Raw genomic sequence first — 17,661 nt, 5'->3', positions numbered from 1 at the left:
TGTTGGCCATTTATTGGGGGTCATAAATCATGGGCAGATTTTTTATCTAATTATGTTACCTGTTAAAATCAATCAGGGTTGAAGTTTTCAGCTGGTATGTTTCATTAAAATTTACCTGTACAGGTAACTTGGGTTTCTTTTAAAATTGACATTTCACCTTTTTTTGAAAATGTAGAATAAAGTATTGTTTTACTCTGTTAATTTATTATTATTTTTTGTCTTTAATGTTATTTAAATTTTTTATTTTTTAATTGTTTTTTTTTTTCATTTTTGTTTGTTTTGTTTCTTACTGTTTTGTTTCTTATTCTTTTAATTTCTTCTTAGTAAGAATCTTGAGTCGAAATGTCAAAAAGTCAAAGCCAAAGTTATTGACTAGCATTTGAAATAAACATGATAAACAGACTTTTAATAATTGTTTTTTTAAATAAAAGGTTTATATAAATGTACATGATGTACATTGTATTCAATTGTTTGTTAACATTATTAAATGAGTTATTACTATTAATAATAACTAATAATAATGAAGTGATATTTTAAATAAAAAAAATGAAAGTAATTAAACAATTTGGTTTCTTAACAAAATAAGAGGATTCAATATCAATCCTTTTACAATAGATTTTGATAACAACTACAAGTACCATTATATGGTTTAGGAAAAAACTAATTTTGTTTATCTAAATTTTCTTCAAATCTCAAAACAAGAGTTGTGCACAAACAATCATCGAAAAGACTTATTTTCCAAATGTCCACCTAGTTATCATAAAATTTTGATAAATGTTCATTAAAAATGCTAATCATGTTAATGAAAAATGTTCTTATATATCTGAATCAAGTGAATCATATGAAAAGAAATTATTTAAAGAAATTGTCTTGAAACTTATTATATATGTTATCTTCAGTTTGGTTAATTTCTTTCAAAATTTGTCGGACTCTCCAGAAAAAAATAAAGTGCACTTCTAAAGATGGTGACACTTTAATGGTCTATTAATTAAATCATTTTTTTTCAGTGTATTATATTGTCGATAGTGCTGGACTGGCATGATACATATTCTTGGTATACATTTACAAAGAATATTTCAATCAACCTAGGCCTTTTAGATAACGTTAATAATTGCAGTGACTTGAATGAATTAAGACTTTTAAAGTCCTTAATAAAAAATGAATTTAAAGAAAAATCTAAAAATAATAACTTATGGTAAAAACTGTCAAGTTAACTTGATTGTGTCAATTAAGGTAGAGAATTTTTGGTCATAATTTAGAAATAGAAAATAGTGGACAATATAAAATTCCTAGAAAGGATAGAATGTGTAAACTGTGCCTCTTGTAGGTCAATGAAGAACACCTATTCCTTGATTGTAAAAATAACAAAACAACCCTTACAGAAATGAAAAGTTTGCTGCAATATTGCAACAATATAGCGGCAATATTGCGGCAAACAAATTTGTTTGCAAGAAGTGTTTGCAAGAAAGTTGCAGGTTGTTGCAGCTACCTGCAATATTCCCGCAATGTTACTGCAACAAAATTTGTTTGCAAGAAAATTGCAGCAAGTTTGCTGCAATGTTGCAAGAAAGAATTTGTTTGCCAGAAAGTTGCAGGAACCTTTTCTTTTATTATTTAAGGAATGACTATTTGCAACAACTTTGCAAGAAAAGTTTCTTTAATAATGTCAGACATGTAGTAATGCACCAATATTTCAAGCATTTTAAAATATTACATATGACTTTTTTTTTTTAAAGATTTAAGGTTCAAATAATACACAACATATGGTTTCTTTGAACATTCGATTATGGAATTACTTCAAATTATCTAAATTTGTTATGGTCATACTTTATTTTACTCAGATATATCTGGATATTTGAATAATTTATTTGAAATAATCTTCAAATAACAATTAATGCTTATAAAGAATTCCTAAACTGCACGTTTATCACAATTATATGATATTTTGTAAGGAAAGAATACTTTGGTATTTATTTCAACAAATTTAATCTAAATAATTGAGTCATAATAATTTTTGTTCTATATGTATTATTATGCCTTTTTGTCACTTTTTTGTGACATTTTTCTTTGAACAATATTTTTAATTATAATATTTTCCATCAAATGAATTTAGCCTCATCTGCAGTTTAATTTCTAGTATCATTATTTTAAAATTATTTATACACAAATTATCTTTCTCATCTCAATTAGTAATATGAGCTGGTGATAGAAATGTAATGTGCCATGCCCATCTGGTTTTCATTTATCTCTGTGTAGTGGTAAAGACAGGAAGTACCATAAATTAATGTACACAGAGTTTGAGGCCAAATTAAGGGCAGAGCATTTCTTCTTTGTATATATTTCCATTATAGCTTATAACACCAAAGATAAAAAAAATGTATTTATAATTATTTTTTATTATAATAAATAACAAATATTCAAGATTTAGGCAATTGATATTTATAATTATGGGCAAATTTCAAAGGGATCACATTGAAACAATACCCTAAGCAACCTTGATCAACATATATTCAAAATTTGAACTGGACATGAACATGCATACAACAAACAAAGATGTCTTCTATCAGGAACAAAGTAATATGAATTTTACAATGGATTTAGACATGTTAGATCCAAAAGTTCCAATTGATTCTATTGACACTGGGTAGTGCAGATGATAGCCTTCAGTTGACATGACTCTTGGATTCAGGAAGATTTGTGTTTACACACAATTTGGACAACATCTTTTGGTAAGTACAATGGATTTGAATGTCCACCATTTTGAATAAGTGCATGCTCTTTAACAGTTCAAATAGTGATAAATAAAGAGTCTTCTTAATTTAATGGAGTTGGCAAAAGTAGTATACAATAGATTTATGCACATGAATATTATCAAAATTGTGTAAGACAGGAGAGATTTTTTTAAATCTTTTTATTACTGTATGTTTTAGAAATAACATTACTTAAATTGAAACAAGAAATCTTCTAATAAAAGCAGTTTGGTATTAAATTAGAGATCTGTGATTTAACTGCCAATAAGAGGTTTGTCAACAAATGGCAACAATGTATAGCTTTCATATATATATACACAACTAATCACAAAAATTAACATTTTAAAGAATAGACAAGACCAATTATGTTATAGTTCAATGAAAAACAAATATTCAAAAAAACAATAACAACCTAGTACTGGCATGAGGTTAAATGTATTCAATAGTTATATGCAATTTCTAGAAGGACTTAATCACTTTTAGACATTGACCCTTTAAGTGAAACAAATTCATGCATAGCAAGTCATTTAACAGTGAGCACCAAATTTTTTATGTTATTTTGAATAGACAGAAAAAATATTACAGTCATTTCTTATAATTTAATTCTAAATTCCATTTTAAACCGTAAAAAACTATGAAAAAACGTTGATGACATCACGGTCACATGACTAAATTATGTATATGGGCTGATAACAAAATAACGTCAGCCAATCAGAAGACACGTTACATCCACAATTAAATTATATAGTAGTAACTTATATCTGTATATCTTAATAATTTTAGTTATTTTTTTTATGTCTACTAATTAAAATTCTTCAACTTTTATTTTGCAGTATTTTTGAAATCAGAAAATTCAACTTTAAGGACAGTGAGACGTACAGAGAAACAGAACTAAAAGCTACACAGATGTAACACGACAACCTATAGAGGACAGAGACAATCTTTTTTTTTTTTATTAAAACATATATTTTTAAATTTTTAGTTTTTAATTCAAATTTTACACCTGAATTGTTGAAAGATTTGCTGCAATATTGCCGCAATATTGCAAGAAATTAATTTTCCTGCAATATTGCTGCAACATTGCAGCTAATGAACTTGCCGCAATATTGCTGCAACAATCACAGCTACTGATTTTCCCGCAAACATTTGCAGCAATATTGCCGCAATTTGTTGCGGCAATGTTGCAGCAACTGTTTGCAAGAAAACTAATTTGCATACGAAAAATGAATATTTGCAGCAATATTGCCGCAACTATTTGCAGCAACATTGCCGCAAATATTTGCAAGAAGCCTTATTTTTCTGTAAGGGAACTTTGAGATATAAATCTATTTGAAAATTATTTACCTTCTCATTAAAAAATGTCTCTAACCCAAGAACAAAAAGTAAAAGAAATGCTTAACCTCTAAAACATGGATCATGTTTAAAATATCATATGACAATAAAAATATTATCAAATTTTGCTGTACTGAATATTTCTAATACTTATAAATATTTTATTCAATAAAGAAATAATGAATTGTGTAAATTTTATTTAGCGTAAGTCCTAAAGACAATATTAATCATATGTTAAGATCAGTCTATCTACAATAATAAACATTTTGATTTTAGAAAATTAATTTGAGAAACACCTTGTCAATAGAAAAAGGCAGGCATTGTAAATGTTTGCAGTATATAAATTTGAAAATGAGATTCATTTATTCTTCACTACCAAAAAATAGACTTAATATAAAAAATAACTTAAATTGATCAAAAATTATTTAAAAGGTATAATATCAAAACTAATAGTCAGGAGACAATTATTTTTTAATTAAGCTGTTTGTTCAACTAGTTTTATTGTTTCATTTTATTTTTGAATTTTTAATAATCACAGTTATTAAATTTGACAAACACATACATGTATATTTTACCTGAGACACCTGACCTGTAAGTTATATAATTTTAACACTTCAATGCATTCAAGATTTCCCTTTATCCTCGACTAGTTTTTGAGTAATACCTTGTGTATTAAAAAAGCAACAGGGGGTATGATGATGAACATATAGGGCCACCATGGTGAACATATTTTTTATGGCCACCATTAATAAGATAAAGTCACAGGTAGTACTGTACCACCTTAAAGATGTGATTTTGAAATTTACCAACATATATAACTTCGGTATTAATAAAATCCATTGGAAATTTGCCAATAACTTAAGTTTAATTAAAAATGCCAATAGTTTTAGCATAAGTAAATATAAATCTTTGAAGTTTGAAACCACAAAAAGGAAGGTTTGGATTGATTTGGGGGTTAATTTATGGTCCCTTTGGTGTAGGAAAAAGGGGTATAAAAGGGGCCCAAATAATCAATTTTCTATTGTCCAGACAATAATTTGTAGAACAGTTTATAGAATTGCCTGAAGTTTCCACACCACAAAACTCCAAAGGATAGTTAGGGTTGGAATATTGGAGTTATGACTCAATCTGTTTATGAATTAGGAGCAACAAAAGGGGGAAAACAAGGGTTTCCTGGTTAATGGACAATTACTTTAGATTTGTTTCTTTTTGTTGGTGCCTTTTTTTGCTAGTTCTTTTATGAATTTGTATGCTCTACCAACAATAGTAGAGAAGCATTATGTTTTCTAGTCTGTGCGTCCTTTCGTCTGAAGTTTGTCTGTCCATCCATTCTTCCCACTTCAGGTTAATGTTTTTGGTCAAGATAGTTTTTGATGAAGCTGAAGTCCAATCAACTTGAAACTTACTACAAATGTTCCTTATGACATGATCTTTCTTATTTTAAAACAAACAAAATTAAAGACTTTTGACCCCATTTTTATGGTTCACTGAACATAGAAATTAAAAGTGTTCCCTCAGTTTCAGGTTAAAGTTTTTTTAGTCAAGGTAGTTTTTGATGAAGTTAAAGTCCAATCAATTTGAAACTTAGTACACATTTATCATTAATAAAGCTGATTGTGTCGTTTCATATTAATTTAAATTTATTTACCTAATTTATAATTTCAGCTTTTCCATGCATTGTAAGATTTCCAGAATATAGAACATGTAGTTCCTGATAAAAAAAAACACCAAAAGATTGCTACGATAAAACTGTTGTAACTATTTGTAATACAGAATGCATCAAGATGGTGGTATGCTACATATATAATATTGATACTATGACAGATGAGAAAAGAAACTGAAGACATAACCAAATGCTGAAGTCAGCAAAGGTATGATTATAACTGTTACTGATGTTTGAAGAAGTGTGTCATTATAGCATCTACAAATATTTCAATCAAACATGGTTCAGTACTTCAGACTAGTTTTAATTTAAAAGAATTAAATGGCTACTAACATCCATTGCTAATTACAGCTTATTTTAAAACCTCCTGTTAAAAATAAGAGGGGTGAAATATACCATAGCAACATTCAAACTCATAAATCGAAAATAAACTGACAACGCCATGGCTTAAAGGGAAAAAGACAAACAGACAATTAATAGTACACTAGAAACAACATTAAAAACTAAAAACTGAGCCACACAAACCCCACCAAAATTGGGGTTGATCTCAGGGTCTCCTGAAGGGTAAGCAGATCCTGCTCCACATGTGGCACCCTTCGTGTTGCACATGTTATTACAAACTTGGTATATAGTCTATTTCGGTAGGTCACATTCATGAAAAGGAAAGGGGATTGTAGGTACGAAGTAAGAAACATCCGATATCATCTGTGAAATGGTTTATCCATAATGGTCAACCAACTGTGATGATTGGGTAACCTGTATTATATTCAGGGGTGAATCCAGACATTTCTAAAGGGGGGGTTCAAACTATATGTCTCCATTCAAGTGCATTGATCGTCTCAAAAAAAGGGGGGTTTCAACCACCGGAACCCTCCCCTTGGATCCACCACTGATATTTGAGAAATTGCCACAATACATTTTGTTGATATCAAATTAAAGTTGAGAAGCTACGGTAATCTATATATGTTTATCTACTTTTCATTGTCTACTCTCACCTTGATTAGTAAATAAATAAAAATCATGTTGGAAGAAAAATTTAGTCATGTGTATATGTTTTAGGAACTAATTGTGGTATATTCTTCAGATTGAAACATGCAACAGAAAGTTCAATCATGACCATAAAGCAGGCAAGACATTTCTGAATTCAGTATGTACAATCTTGTAAAAATATGTCAAACTATGTCAAAGCATATTTTTTGTTTTGTTTTTTCAGATTAAGATATAAGGAGTAGATATTTTCCTGAAGATCTCATTTATGTCTCGAATGTGAAGGGAACAGAAGCTATCATGATGATTCTTTAAAGAAAAGATACAGAAACACAAGCTCTTGTAGACACTTATGAAAAAGAAGATGTTTTTGCAATGAATATGTGTGAATGTGATAAATTATGGCAAATCAACATGGTCAATTAACAACAATATGTTCTACAAATTTCCTAGATTTATAAGTTTCATAACATTTAGTTGAGGCAAACTGAAGTTAGATAACGAAAAAAATTGCAAATAAATATTGTTATTAAATACTCAGTTTTAGTTATTTTTATTTTGATATTAAAAAATATACTGTATTAGATAAAAACTAGTTATACATTTAAAAAATTAGTATTAAACCCTCATGTCTCCCTGCATTAGAAGTTGCATAATTTAGCATTTACAGATGAAATATAATTGTGAGTAAAGTTCAACATGTGAAATAGTCTGACTGGATATGACAGAACATCAAAAGAAATGACGAAAAATTACACATCTTATCAAAATAGTACTACTAGAAACCAAAAGCTACTTGCAATTTTCACTGGTTTTAATTGAGATCAGTAACAGTCTGACAAGGAAAGAATTTAATGAACATGATTATGATGCCTCTTGATAAATATAAAAACATATTGACTGTAAAATAATTACCAGTTACCAATTATATCTGTTGTTTACAAAATTTGTTAGTTGGAAATATCTGTTGAATGTTTTGAAATTAAAATGTGTTAACTGAAATGATTAAAGAATTGAAGTCTTTAAATGATACAAAAGCAAGGATACATTGAATGATTGCAATTGAGACAACTACTAGCCCTGCATAGTAGGGCACTGATGTAAACAAGTACAGTTCACCTGAAGTCTTCAACAATGAGCAAAAGCCTGAATTTAAAGATCGTTATACATGGGCTTATTAAGTCCCAAGATAATGGTATCTACATCCTTTGCTTTCAAATTTTTGTTAGTATGTTTCTGATGAAGGTTAATTAAAATAAGCCCAGCACACTTAATTTGTGAACTGTTTTTATTTAATTTCAAAAGAGAAAGCTAATAGACAAATTTAAGCAAATAACAAAAAAAGGAAATCCATTTAATATGGCAGACAGCAACCAAACACAACCAGTGGACATAATGAACATGTTTTTGAATGCTCAAACTGCAATAATAACATTAGACACAAAAACATCTTATATAATGCTGGATTACACAAAAGTGTTTAAATCATCTGCTCTTCTCTGGTGTTTAAAAATTGTACAGATTTGGTGTCACAATATCTCAGTAGCATGGAAAGAACAAAAAATTTGTGAAAGCAAATTTACAGATCTTACATTGTTGGTTTGATGATTTGACGACTAAATGCATGTACATGTACAATATATACAAAAAGTTAGCTGCTATTGAGACAAAGGCAAAAATCATAGTGCAACAAAACATGTTTATTACAGATATAATAACAACAAACTAAAATAACACTTACCACTACTAAATGATTAGGAACTTTCAGGAACTAATTGCAGCTACTGTCCAGGTTATGTTAAACAAATCACCTCCAACTGACCGTCTCCAACTGATCTGTTCAGTGAAGAGTTTTTACCATTGAAATGAAATGTGAACACATTCCAATCTTTTGGCAGACGTGAATATTCTCATGTGGTATTTATACCTATATCCAAGGGTACCTATATCTGGTGGTGATAATTAACAATTTTTTTCTTCTTTTTGTGTAATTTTGAAAAAAAAAGGAATTTAAACTTTTTTCAGCATTTTGGAAAAAAATAATTTTGTAAATTTTTCATGTTTTTTTCATTTATTTTTAAAAGAAATTTTTTTTAGAATATTTTTTTTTTTTTTTAATTTTTGAAAAATTTGATTTTTTTGAAATATTTTGCATTTATAAATTTTTTAAACTTTAAAAAAGTTAATTTTAGTTGCCTTCGTCCTTGCAATCATGGACTAAGTTAGCCTTGGTTGCCTTCGTCCATGCATGCATGGACTAAGTCTGTTGTGTTAGTCCATGCAAGCATGGACTAAGTTAGGGTTAGTTGCCTTAGTGCATGCATGCATGGACTAAGTCTGTTGTGTTAGTCCATGCATGCATGGACTAAGTTAACGTTAGTTACCTTCGTCCATGCATGCATGGAGTAAGCTTAGTTTCTAAGTTTTCATGTTTACAAATCATGAAAAGGTTAAGCCATACTATCAAGTTTTGCAATTTATTTCCTAAGGTAAGTTATAATGCACAATATGTATGTAAAACATAATTAATAGGTTGAATATGAAAAAAAACAACTAAACAGAAAAAAAAGGTAATTACATCAAATTAAAAAATAATTGAACTAACACCATGAAATTAAGAGGTAAGAAGAAATGGAGGTTTTCTAGAATTGATGTTGATTTCCAGTTTTATTTAATACCTTGTTCAAAGTACATCCCATTCGCATTGAATTTCTTTGCACTTACGGAAATAACAATAAATCTTTCTTGCAGTTATTTAAAAAAGCACTACTATAGTAAACAAGATGATACACTAATGCCAACGTTTGTGGACATGACAGGTTTTGAAGATGACAACTCACTCTTGACAAAGGAAATGCTAAACATAGTTCTCAGTGGTACAATAGATGACGAGGAGAAACTCTCAGATATGGTTTCATTTGGTAGAAATAAAGGAATAACAGATCTAAAAGAAAAATATTTAGGAGAACGATACCTCGGATTAATTTCTAAATTCGAGAATGTAAAATGTAAAATGCTAGACTTCTTACTGATTCCGAAACGAAAGAGGGTGGGCAAGGTAAACAGACTTATAGTTGTTTGTTCAGCTAATCCTGATGTTCCTTTACCAATGGATTTGTTCGAAAATATAATTGATGTATCCAGCAGAGAACGAGGTTAGTTTAACATGTTTAAATAATCTTTGCTATAATTTTTGTCAGATACTTTTTTGTTTAAAACAAAAGGAGAGAAGATACCAAGCCAATAAATTCCATCAATCGAAACAAAAAGGGAAAAAAACCAACATACCATAGCCAAAATAAAACTTCATTAATGATTGAAATAGTGCAAATTGCATTGATTATACCAATGTCATAGCACCTGATTAACGTTTGATAATTGACATATCTGCAGTGATTATCGAGGCCAATTCGTCTTTGAAAGAGCATTACCTGCTACCAACGCTGACGAGCTGATATAACCAAAGAGTCAAAATCACAAGACTAAAGCGTAACCCAGAAAAACTATCTGAGTTCTTCATAAGTGAGATTTTCCCTTAATTAAGAATGATTCTAAAATGCTGTAACTGCAAATTTCAATAGCACAATATTAAACAGCTTGCATTCTCTATTCGACTGTGTATTGTAACTGACCCATCCCGATAACGTGGCTGAGATTTTCCCTCTTATGTTCAGATTATGCTAATCATACTTAACTTGAAATTATGATTCCCAATTGATACGATATTCCCGTGCTTGCATTTCCTATCATGATTTTCTTGATAGAGGGTTACTGCTCACAAGGAAGCTATTAAACCAAGAGTTCCAAATGGTGAAGTTGAAATCATCCCTTCGTAAATTTTACGGACGCCATCACGAGTTGGTTGACCGTTATGGAATAACCGTCGTTTCACAAATGATATCGGATATGTTCCTTACGTCGTAACTACAATCCCCTTCCCTTTCATGAATGTGACCTACCGAATTAGACTATTTACCGGATTTGTAATCACATAATCAACACGACGGGTGCCACATGTGGAGCAGGATCTGCTTACCCTTCCGGAGCACCTGAGATCACCCCTAGTTTTTGGTGGGGTTCGTGTTGTTTATTCTTTAGTTTTCTATGTTGTGTCATGTGTACTATTATTTTTCTGTTTGTCTTTTTCAGTTTTAGCCATGGCGTTGTCAGTTTGTTTTAGATTTATGAGTTTGACTGTTCCTTTGGTATCTTTCGTCCCTCTTCTAATAAGTTGCAATCGACGTAACCAAGATATATAGAATAATAGGTAGTTTCGTTTTTGATACTGACTTTATCATGTGGAATATCTAGACGAGCCCGTTAGGGCGAGTTTAGATATTCCACATGATACAGTCAGTATCAAAAACGAAACTACCTATTATTCTGTTCATCGATAATTATGACGTCACACAATGTATTGCCTAATATTTTCAGTGATACAACCAGTACGTTGATACTCGAAAATATTAGGCAGTAAAATTAAAGGGAAAATATACGAATTACCGATAAACCGTTTTCTCTGCCTTGAATGTCACCTACCGAATAAGGCTTGGCACCGAGGTAGGAATTACATGAGCCACAAGACGTGTGTCACATGTGGAATATGATCTGATTACTCTTTGGAAGCCCCTAATTTTAACTGAAATATTTTTGGAGGGTGTGTGTTACTCAATCTGTAGTTTTATATGTTGTGTGTTGTATACTGTTGCTTGTCATGTTCGTTTTTTCCCCGGCTTTGTCAGTTCGTTTTCAATTATGAGTTTGATGTCCATTTGATATATTTCTTCACTCTTCAACTTCAAGTAGTAAAAGTTTAAAAAATTGTAGATCATTGTAGATTAATGTTTCTAGATAACGGTTTGGTTCTATATATATCATTGTGAGCAAATGCAGTTATTTTCGCGGATATTTGTCTCCTTGCGTGAATCTCCTTTATTACTGCAAGTTAATGGCTTTAACGTAAAATAATACCAAAGGGACAATCAACATCGAAACCATGAATCAAATAAACTTAACTAAAACCATGAACCAAATAAAATAAAAGTCCAAGAGACGAACAACAGTCCACAAAACACAGCACAGCATGAAAACGATCACTGCATAAAACAACGAATGATCTTATGAGGTCAGGAAGGGTATTCAACTTTTTCATTTTTTTTATTTCACAACATCTTATAGTGTTTAACATACAGAATTACCTGCATTTGTTTTTTAAAAGCTTATGTTGAAAATACTCAAAGCATCTTTTATTCAAATAATTAAAGAGATTAAACTTCTAAACACATTTAATATGTCTAACACGATTTTAAACTAAATAAGAAGCAGCAGCATTATATTTAATTCGTTTACATCCCGCTTTAGACAACCAAGTGTTTCTAAACAAGGTTACTTATTTCAATGTTGTCTACGATTTAGTCGCAAAGTCATGTTTGAATTTAAACATGATCACAAAAAGTAAATAAGTTTGACTGCGTAAAAAACATATTTTTACCTCAATTAGCTCGTACATATTCTTTTCGAACTTTACATACTCTTTCTTTTTATTATGAAAAATCATTCTCCTCCCTGATATTGACAATTAGCGATGTTCTATCTCAACATAGAATAACAAAATGATTGCTATTTGCAGATGGCAGATTTTAGGGCAACTGCAAACACTTCAATAGAAGGCTTTTCTATGAACAATAATTAATAATTGCATCTTACAGAACAAATATTCTTTGACCTAAAACATGTACATTTATCTATTATTTTAGCATAAAAATATCAATCCCCAAGATATATTGGAACAATTTTTTTTTAGGTTTTGTGATGAATTTCAATTTTTTCGGAAATATTGCCCATGTAACCTATTATTTTTTGTTTGATTTTCAAATAAAGTATCGTGTTATATAAATTTCTTATCCCTTGGAAAATTTTATGGTACAAGAATTAGAAAATTGCTTTTTATTTAGTAATCGCAAAAAATGGAATGTTTTTTGGTGACATTTGACCTTGATTTTACAGAAAACGCACCGTACGATTTTTTTTACGACGGGCAAAACAGAAAGTACAGATTATTAGCTTTCGAATGATATAATAATACAGCCGTGTGTTAGGTGGGTGCATTAAATTCGTTAACTAAGCGTCTTTTTGAAATAAGTCACTCGCCTATAACTAACAATATTTAATAGATATAAATTTTACTGTAGAATCTCCCGGGTTAAACAGTAACTAATTTACAGGGATACTGACTTAATGCTTTGAGTCGAGTAAGTTGTAAAACAGTAGAGAAATGTGCAATAAAAGATTCATTTTATAAAAAAAACCAAAAAACCCAACTTCTCGAATAGCATAAAATGTGCCTTCAAATAAGTAGATGTGGCATCATTGTACAAGGGATTTCTTAACTGAAACAAATTGATATGATTAAGACATGCAAATTAAGTAGTAAACAATATTATATTAAACTTTGTACTTAAAACAGAATACAATTTTCTTTAACATATTGTAGGTAGGACATCTTTATATGACGTGCTTCTTTCGCTTTGTGAATAAACCAAGAACTAACTCCCATAACATTTGTTTGCACATGCGTAAATTGACTACTGCAGAATAATGAATTTTATCAAATTGGCATGCATTTAATATGATTCATCAACTTAGAACACTTCCAAACTCTCAAAAGATGCACATGGTGTAACTTATTTATTTATTACGACTATAATGTGCTGCAATTGGAAATTGACATATTTGACCAAGAATACGACTACCATCCTGCTGTCTGTTAAAAACTCCTCTCTCTGAAAATCCAGTGCCAGTCGTCAGCTTATTTAGAAACAAAAAAGGGCGGTTCGTGGAAGAGCATACACAAACGCTCAAAATTTATACACATCGGACATAGAAATTACCTTAATTGTACTAATCAGAATCGAAATAATTGCTCTGTCAAAAATAATCACGAATGTAAATCCTACCCATGTTTAAACTACAATAAGGTTTTACACCACTGGGTCTATGCCACTGCTGGTGGACGTTTCGTCACCGAGGGTTTCACCAGCCAGTAGTCAGCACTTCGGTGTTGACATGAATATTAATTATATGGTAATTTTTATAAATTTCCAAAAACAAAACTATAAATTGTTCAAAATAGTAAGGATGTTCTTATCCCAGGAATAGATTACCTAAGCTGTATTTGGCACAATTTTTTGGAATTTGGGGTTCTCAATGCTCTTCAAATTTGTACTTGTTTGGCTTTATAAGGATTTGGATCTGAGCGTCACTGGTGGGTCTTATGTAGACGAAACGGGCGTCTGGCGTACTAAATTATAATCCTGGTGCCTTTCATAACTTATTGCATCACTTATTTCTTAATCAAATTACATGTTTGGTAATAGGAGAGATTTATAAAGGAATAACAGGGATTGGTACCTCATCATTAACTTATAAATCATCCTTTAAAAATATGCTAACCATAAACAACACCAGGTTCAAATCGCTCAACTTAATTAAGGCGCAAAAAGTGGTAGGATTGAAAAAATCAATCTTTACATAAGCCAATCTTGTAAATTTGAACCAAAGGTCTTTAAAAAAAAAATTAAAATTTTTTGTCAATCATCCTAATTACAACTGGTATTATATTAAACGTAGCGTCACTGATGAGTCACAAGTAGACGAAACGCACTCTGGTCCTGTTTCATTTAGACTTCCTAGTAGAATGAAATCGTCATTAATTTTGTTTGGAATTGTCCAAGCTGGTGGAGAAATCTTTTCACTGTAACACTGTTGTAGTTATTATTGATAACACAATAGTATGTAAATACCATCAGACGTGATTTTTTAACTGACAAATACGTACTTAAATGATTAAATATAAATCCTGCAAAAAGGACGTTTTCATATAAGATATCTATATTTTGTATTTTAAAGCCTATTCACTGACACGAAACTACATATTTTCGTATTTCACAGATATTACCGTTTATGGAGTGTTTACTCACATGGATAAATACAGTTCCAATGATCCAAAAGTTGCTGAAAAAGAAAGACAATTTTTGACAAAGTTAGGAATTTCAGAAACACGATTTGCTAGAATAAAGAATTATTGTCCAGATGTTGTCCCTTCCTTGAACTACAGGGACACAACAATACCATTTGTGGATATACCTGTTTTGCGATTTTTAGAAGTGGTAAGATTTTGAATTTGATTATTGTTAAACCTGGCATATTATATACAATTATATCAGGTAGAATGAATATTTAGTACTAGATAAGAAGAGTATAGATCGTTACTGATAAAAGATAAGTTACAATTCGTTACAACATATTTTGATTTGATAAATACATAAAAACAAATAAGTGGCAGATATAGAAGAAAAAAAATGACAGAATTAAAAACAATATTCAAAATTAATGCATTTTTGCATTAATGTAATGGATTTTAATAATCGATATTTTCTATGTTGACAATTTCTCCGAGCTCTAATAGCGCTAATCTGAAGGAATAGAGAAGACGGAGATAACGGGACCGGGATTGCAACAATGCAAATAAACCAAGTCCTATGACAAAGACAAAAACACGGACGTATTAGTATTTCAATAAACTTACTGTTTGGTATCATCAGTTTTTCGATTTCGAGTTAAACGAAAACTATGAAAACAGAATTTGACTTACATTTTATAAACTCAGCTACTATTTGTACAAACCACTCAATCACACACCTGGAGTCACTAAATTAACGTTAAGCTATATCCGTTAAAAGCTGTTTAGTTGTATCATTGCATATTTATTTCAGGTGTTGACACCTGAGCCTATGGACTCTGTAAAAGACACTTCTTCAAAACTTCACCCGCTTTTGAAGCTGAATCCTGTTGATATGTTTGTTGGTGTTATCGTTGTTTTGATTGGAATGTTCAATTTTTGGCTTTGGAATATTAGATAACGTAGCACAAAAAAATAAACAAAGTAACCTAGTATCCAAAGATCCAAAGATATCATTATGAAAGAGAATCGAAAGATTTTAAAGGGAAATTAAAACTCATAAGTTGAAATCAAACTGGCAATGCTTTGGAACAAAACTGAAAAACGAGAAAACAAATAAAATGAGTACACAAATCACAACACAAAAATATTAGGTTAGAGCAATACGAACGTAATCAAATAAAGGCAACAGTAGTATACCGCTGTTCAAAACTCATAAATCCATGGACAAAAAACAAAATCGGGGTAACAAACTAAAACCGAGGGAAACGCATTAAATATAAGAGGAGAACAACGACATAACACCGAAACGTAACACACACAGAAACGGACCAAGCATCAGACAAAACACCACGAGAATAACAAATATAACATGAAAACCAAATACATGAATTTGGGATAGACAAGTACCGTGCCACGTCTTATCTCAATATCTCAAAAATAAGAGAAAACACAAACGACTCAACGTTAAAATGCAACACACACAGAAACGAACAATAATATAACAATGGCCATCTTCCTGACTTGGTACAGGACACTTTTAAAGGGGAATAAAAGTGGTGGGTTGAACCTGGTTTTGTGGCATGCCAAACCTCGCACTTTAATGGCAAAGTTAAATATAACATTGAAATGACAACATAATATTACAAGACTACAATACAAATAAATAGGAGAACATATTAGACAAAGAAAAACATGATTAATAGATAACAAAAAGCATCAGGTTTAAAATTCAATACGCCAAAAACGCGCCTTGTCCACACAGGACTTACAAGTGACGCCCAGATATAAAAGATCGAAAGTGAAAAAAGTACAAAGTTGTACAGCACTGGAGATCAAAAGTTGAAAAGGTTTCGCCAAATACGGCATTGTTTTTATGCCCGGGATAAGAACATTCTTATTATATAGAACAATTCATGCAATTGCAAACAGTAAATTTTATCAAATGAATATGAAAGAGATATACATAAAGAAACTGAAGTATTAACTAATTACAGAAAACTAAACCCGAATACATAACGCCCAGATATAAAAGATCGAAAGTGAAAAAGGTACAAAGTTGTACAGCACTGAAGATCAAAAGTTGAAAAGGTTTTGCCAAATACGGCATTGTTTTTATGCCCAGGATAAGAACATCCTTATTATATAGAACAACTCATGCTATTGCAAACAGTAAATTTTAACAAATGAATATGAAAGAGATATACATAATGAAACTGAAGTATTAACTAATTACAGAAAACTAAACCCGAATGCATAATGCTATTAAAGTTTAACACAGAAAAGACACACCCGAATCAGTCCAGGCGTCAACGTAATTACAAAAATACGATGGCGAAAAGGTACAAACGTTATGCCACACAATCAAAAACCGAGGCTGATGTCATGTGCTCTCGGAGGTTATGCACATCCTGATCTACATGTGGCACCCATCGTGTTGACAATGTGAAAAAACTCATCATAGATACCTGGATAGAAATTAGGTACAAACCCGATGATAAGTCTAATAAGGTAAATACTATTCGAGGATATGAACGGAACTATGGTTACGATAATTCGAACATTTCCATCATCAGACACACATATACCTGTTCTTATTTACATAAGAGGTAAGCAAAGGAACAACAGAAACACAGATCTGCCTCAAGAACAAACGCATACATACATATAAACTAAACTATAACTGTTTGATAACAACTGCCGTATTCCTGACTTGGTACAAGATATTTTAAGAATTTGTTTTTGTAAAGTTGAACCTGGTTTAATGGCTAGCAAAACTAGTCACTTTATGACAATGTTAAAAATACCACTGAAATGACAACACTAATCGACAGAAATACAACGCAAACACACGTAAGAACATATATCACAGAGAAACACTCCAACACATACCAATATTTGACATAACAATCAAACTGCAGAACAAAAACAAACATATTCCATCAACGACAAACACCACAGGATATAAA

At 30.7% G+C, this 17,661-nt stretch overlaps 1 protein-coding gene and 1 long non-coding RNA gene across 4 annotated transcripts in view; both read left to right on the top strand.

Annotated features, from left to right (window-relative positions):
- Window positions 1-7,272, top strand: part of LOC139486204 (uncharacterized) — a 31,048-nt gene extending 23,776 nt beyond the window's left edge. For all 3 annotated transcript variants that reach the window (XR_011655507.1, XR_011655505.1, XR_011655506.1), the window contains exons 2-3: window positions 5,748-5,953; window positions 6,959-7,272. This is a non-coding gene — a long non-coding RNA (uncharacterized lncRNA). The remainder of the gene's footprint in view (window positions 1-5,747; window positions 5,954-6,958) is intronic.
- Window positions 1-16,981, top strand: part of LOC139486201 (uncharacterized) — a 51,801-nt gene extending 34,820 nt beyond the window's left edge. Inside the window, exons 7-9 of the mRNA XM_071270990.1 lie at window positions 9,484-9,887; window positions 14,683-14,900; window positions 15,507-16,981. Of these exons, the coding sequence (XP_071127091.1) occupies window positions 9,484-9,887; window positions 14,683-14,900; window positions 15,507-15,653 (769 nt within the window). The 3' untranslated portion in view covers window positions 15,654-16,981. The remainder of the gene's footprint in view (window positions 1-9,483; window positions 9,888-14,682; window positions 14,901-15,506) is intronic.
- Window positions 16,982-17,661: the final 680 nt, after the last annotated feature.

Source organism: Mytilus edulis, chromosome 8, assembly GCF_963676685.1.
Source record: "Mytilus edulis chromosome 8, xbMytEdul2.2, whole genome shotgun sequence".
Taxonomy (NCBI): domain Eukaryota; kingdom Metazoa; phylum Mollusca; class Bivalvia; order Mytilida; family Mytilidae; genus Mytilus; species Mytilus edulis.
Note: the sequence above shows the minus strand (reverse complement) of the source record. Positions and strands in the feature narration are given on the sequence as shown.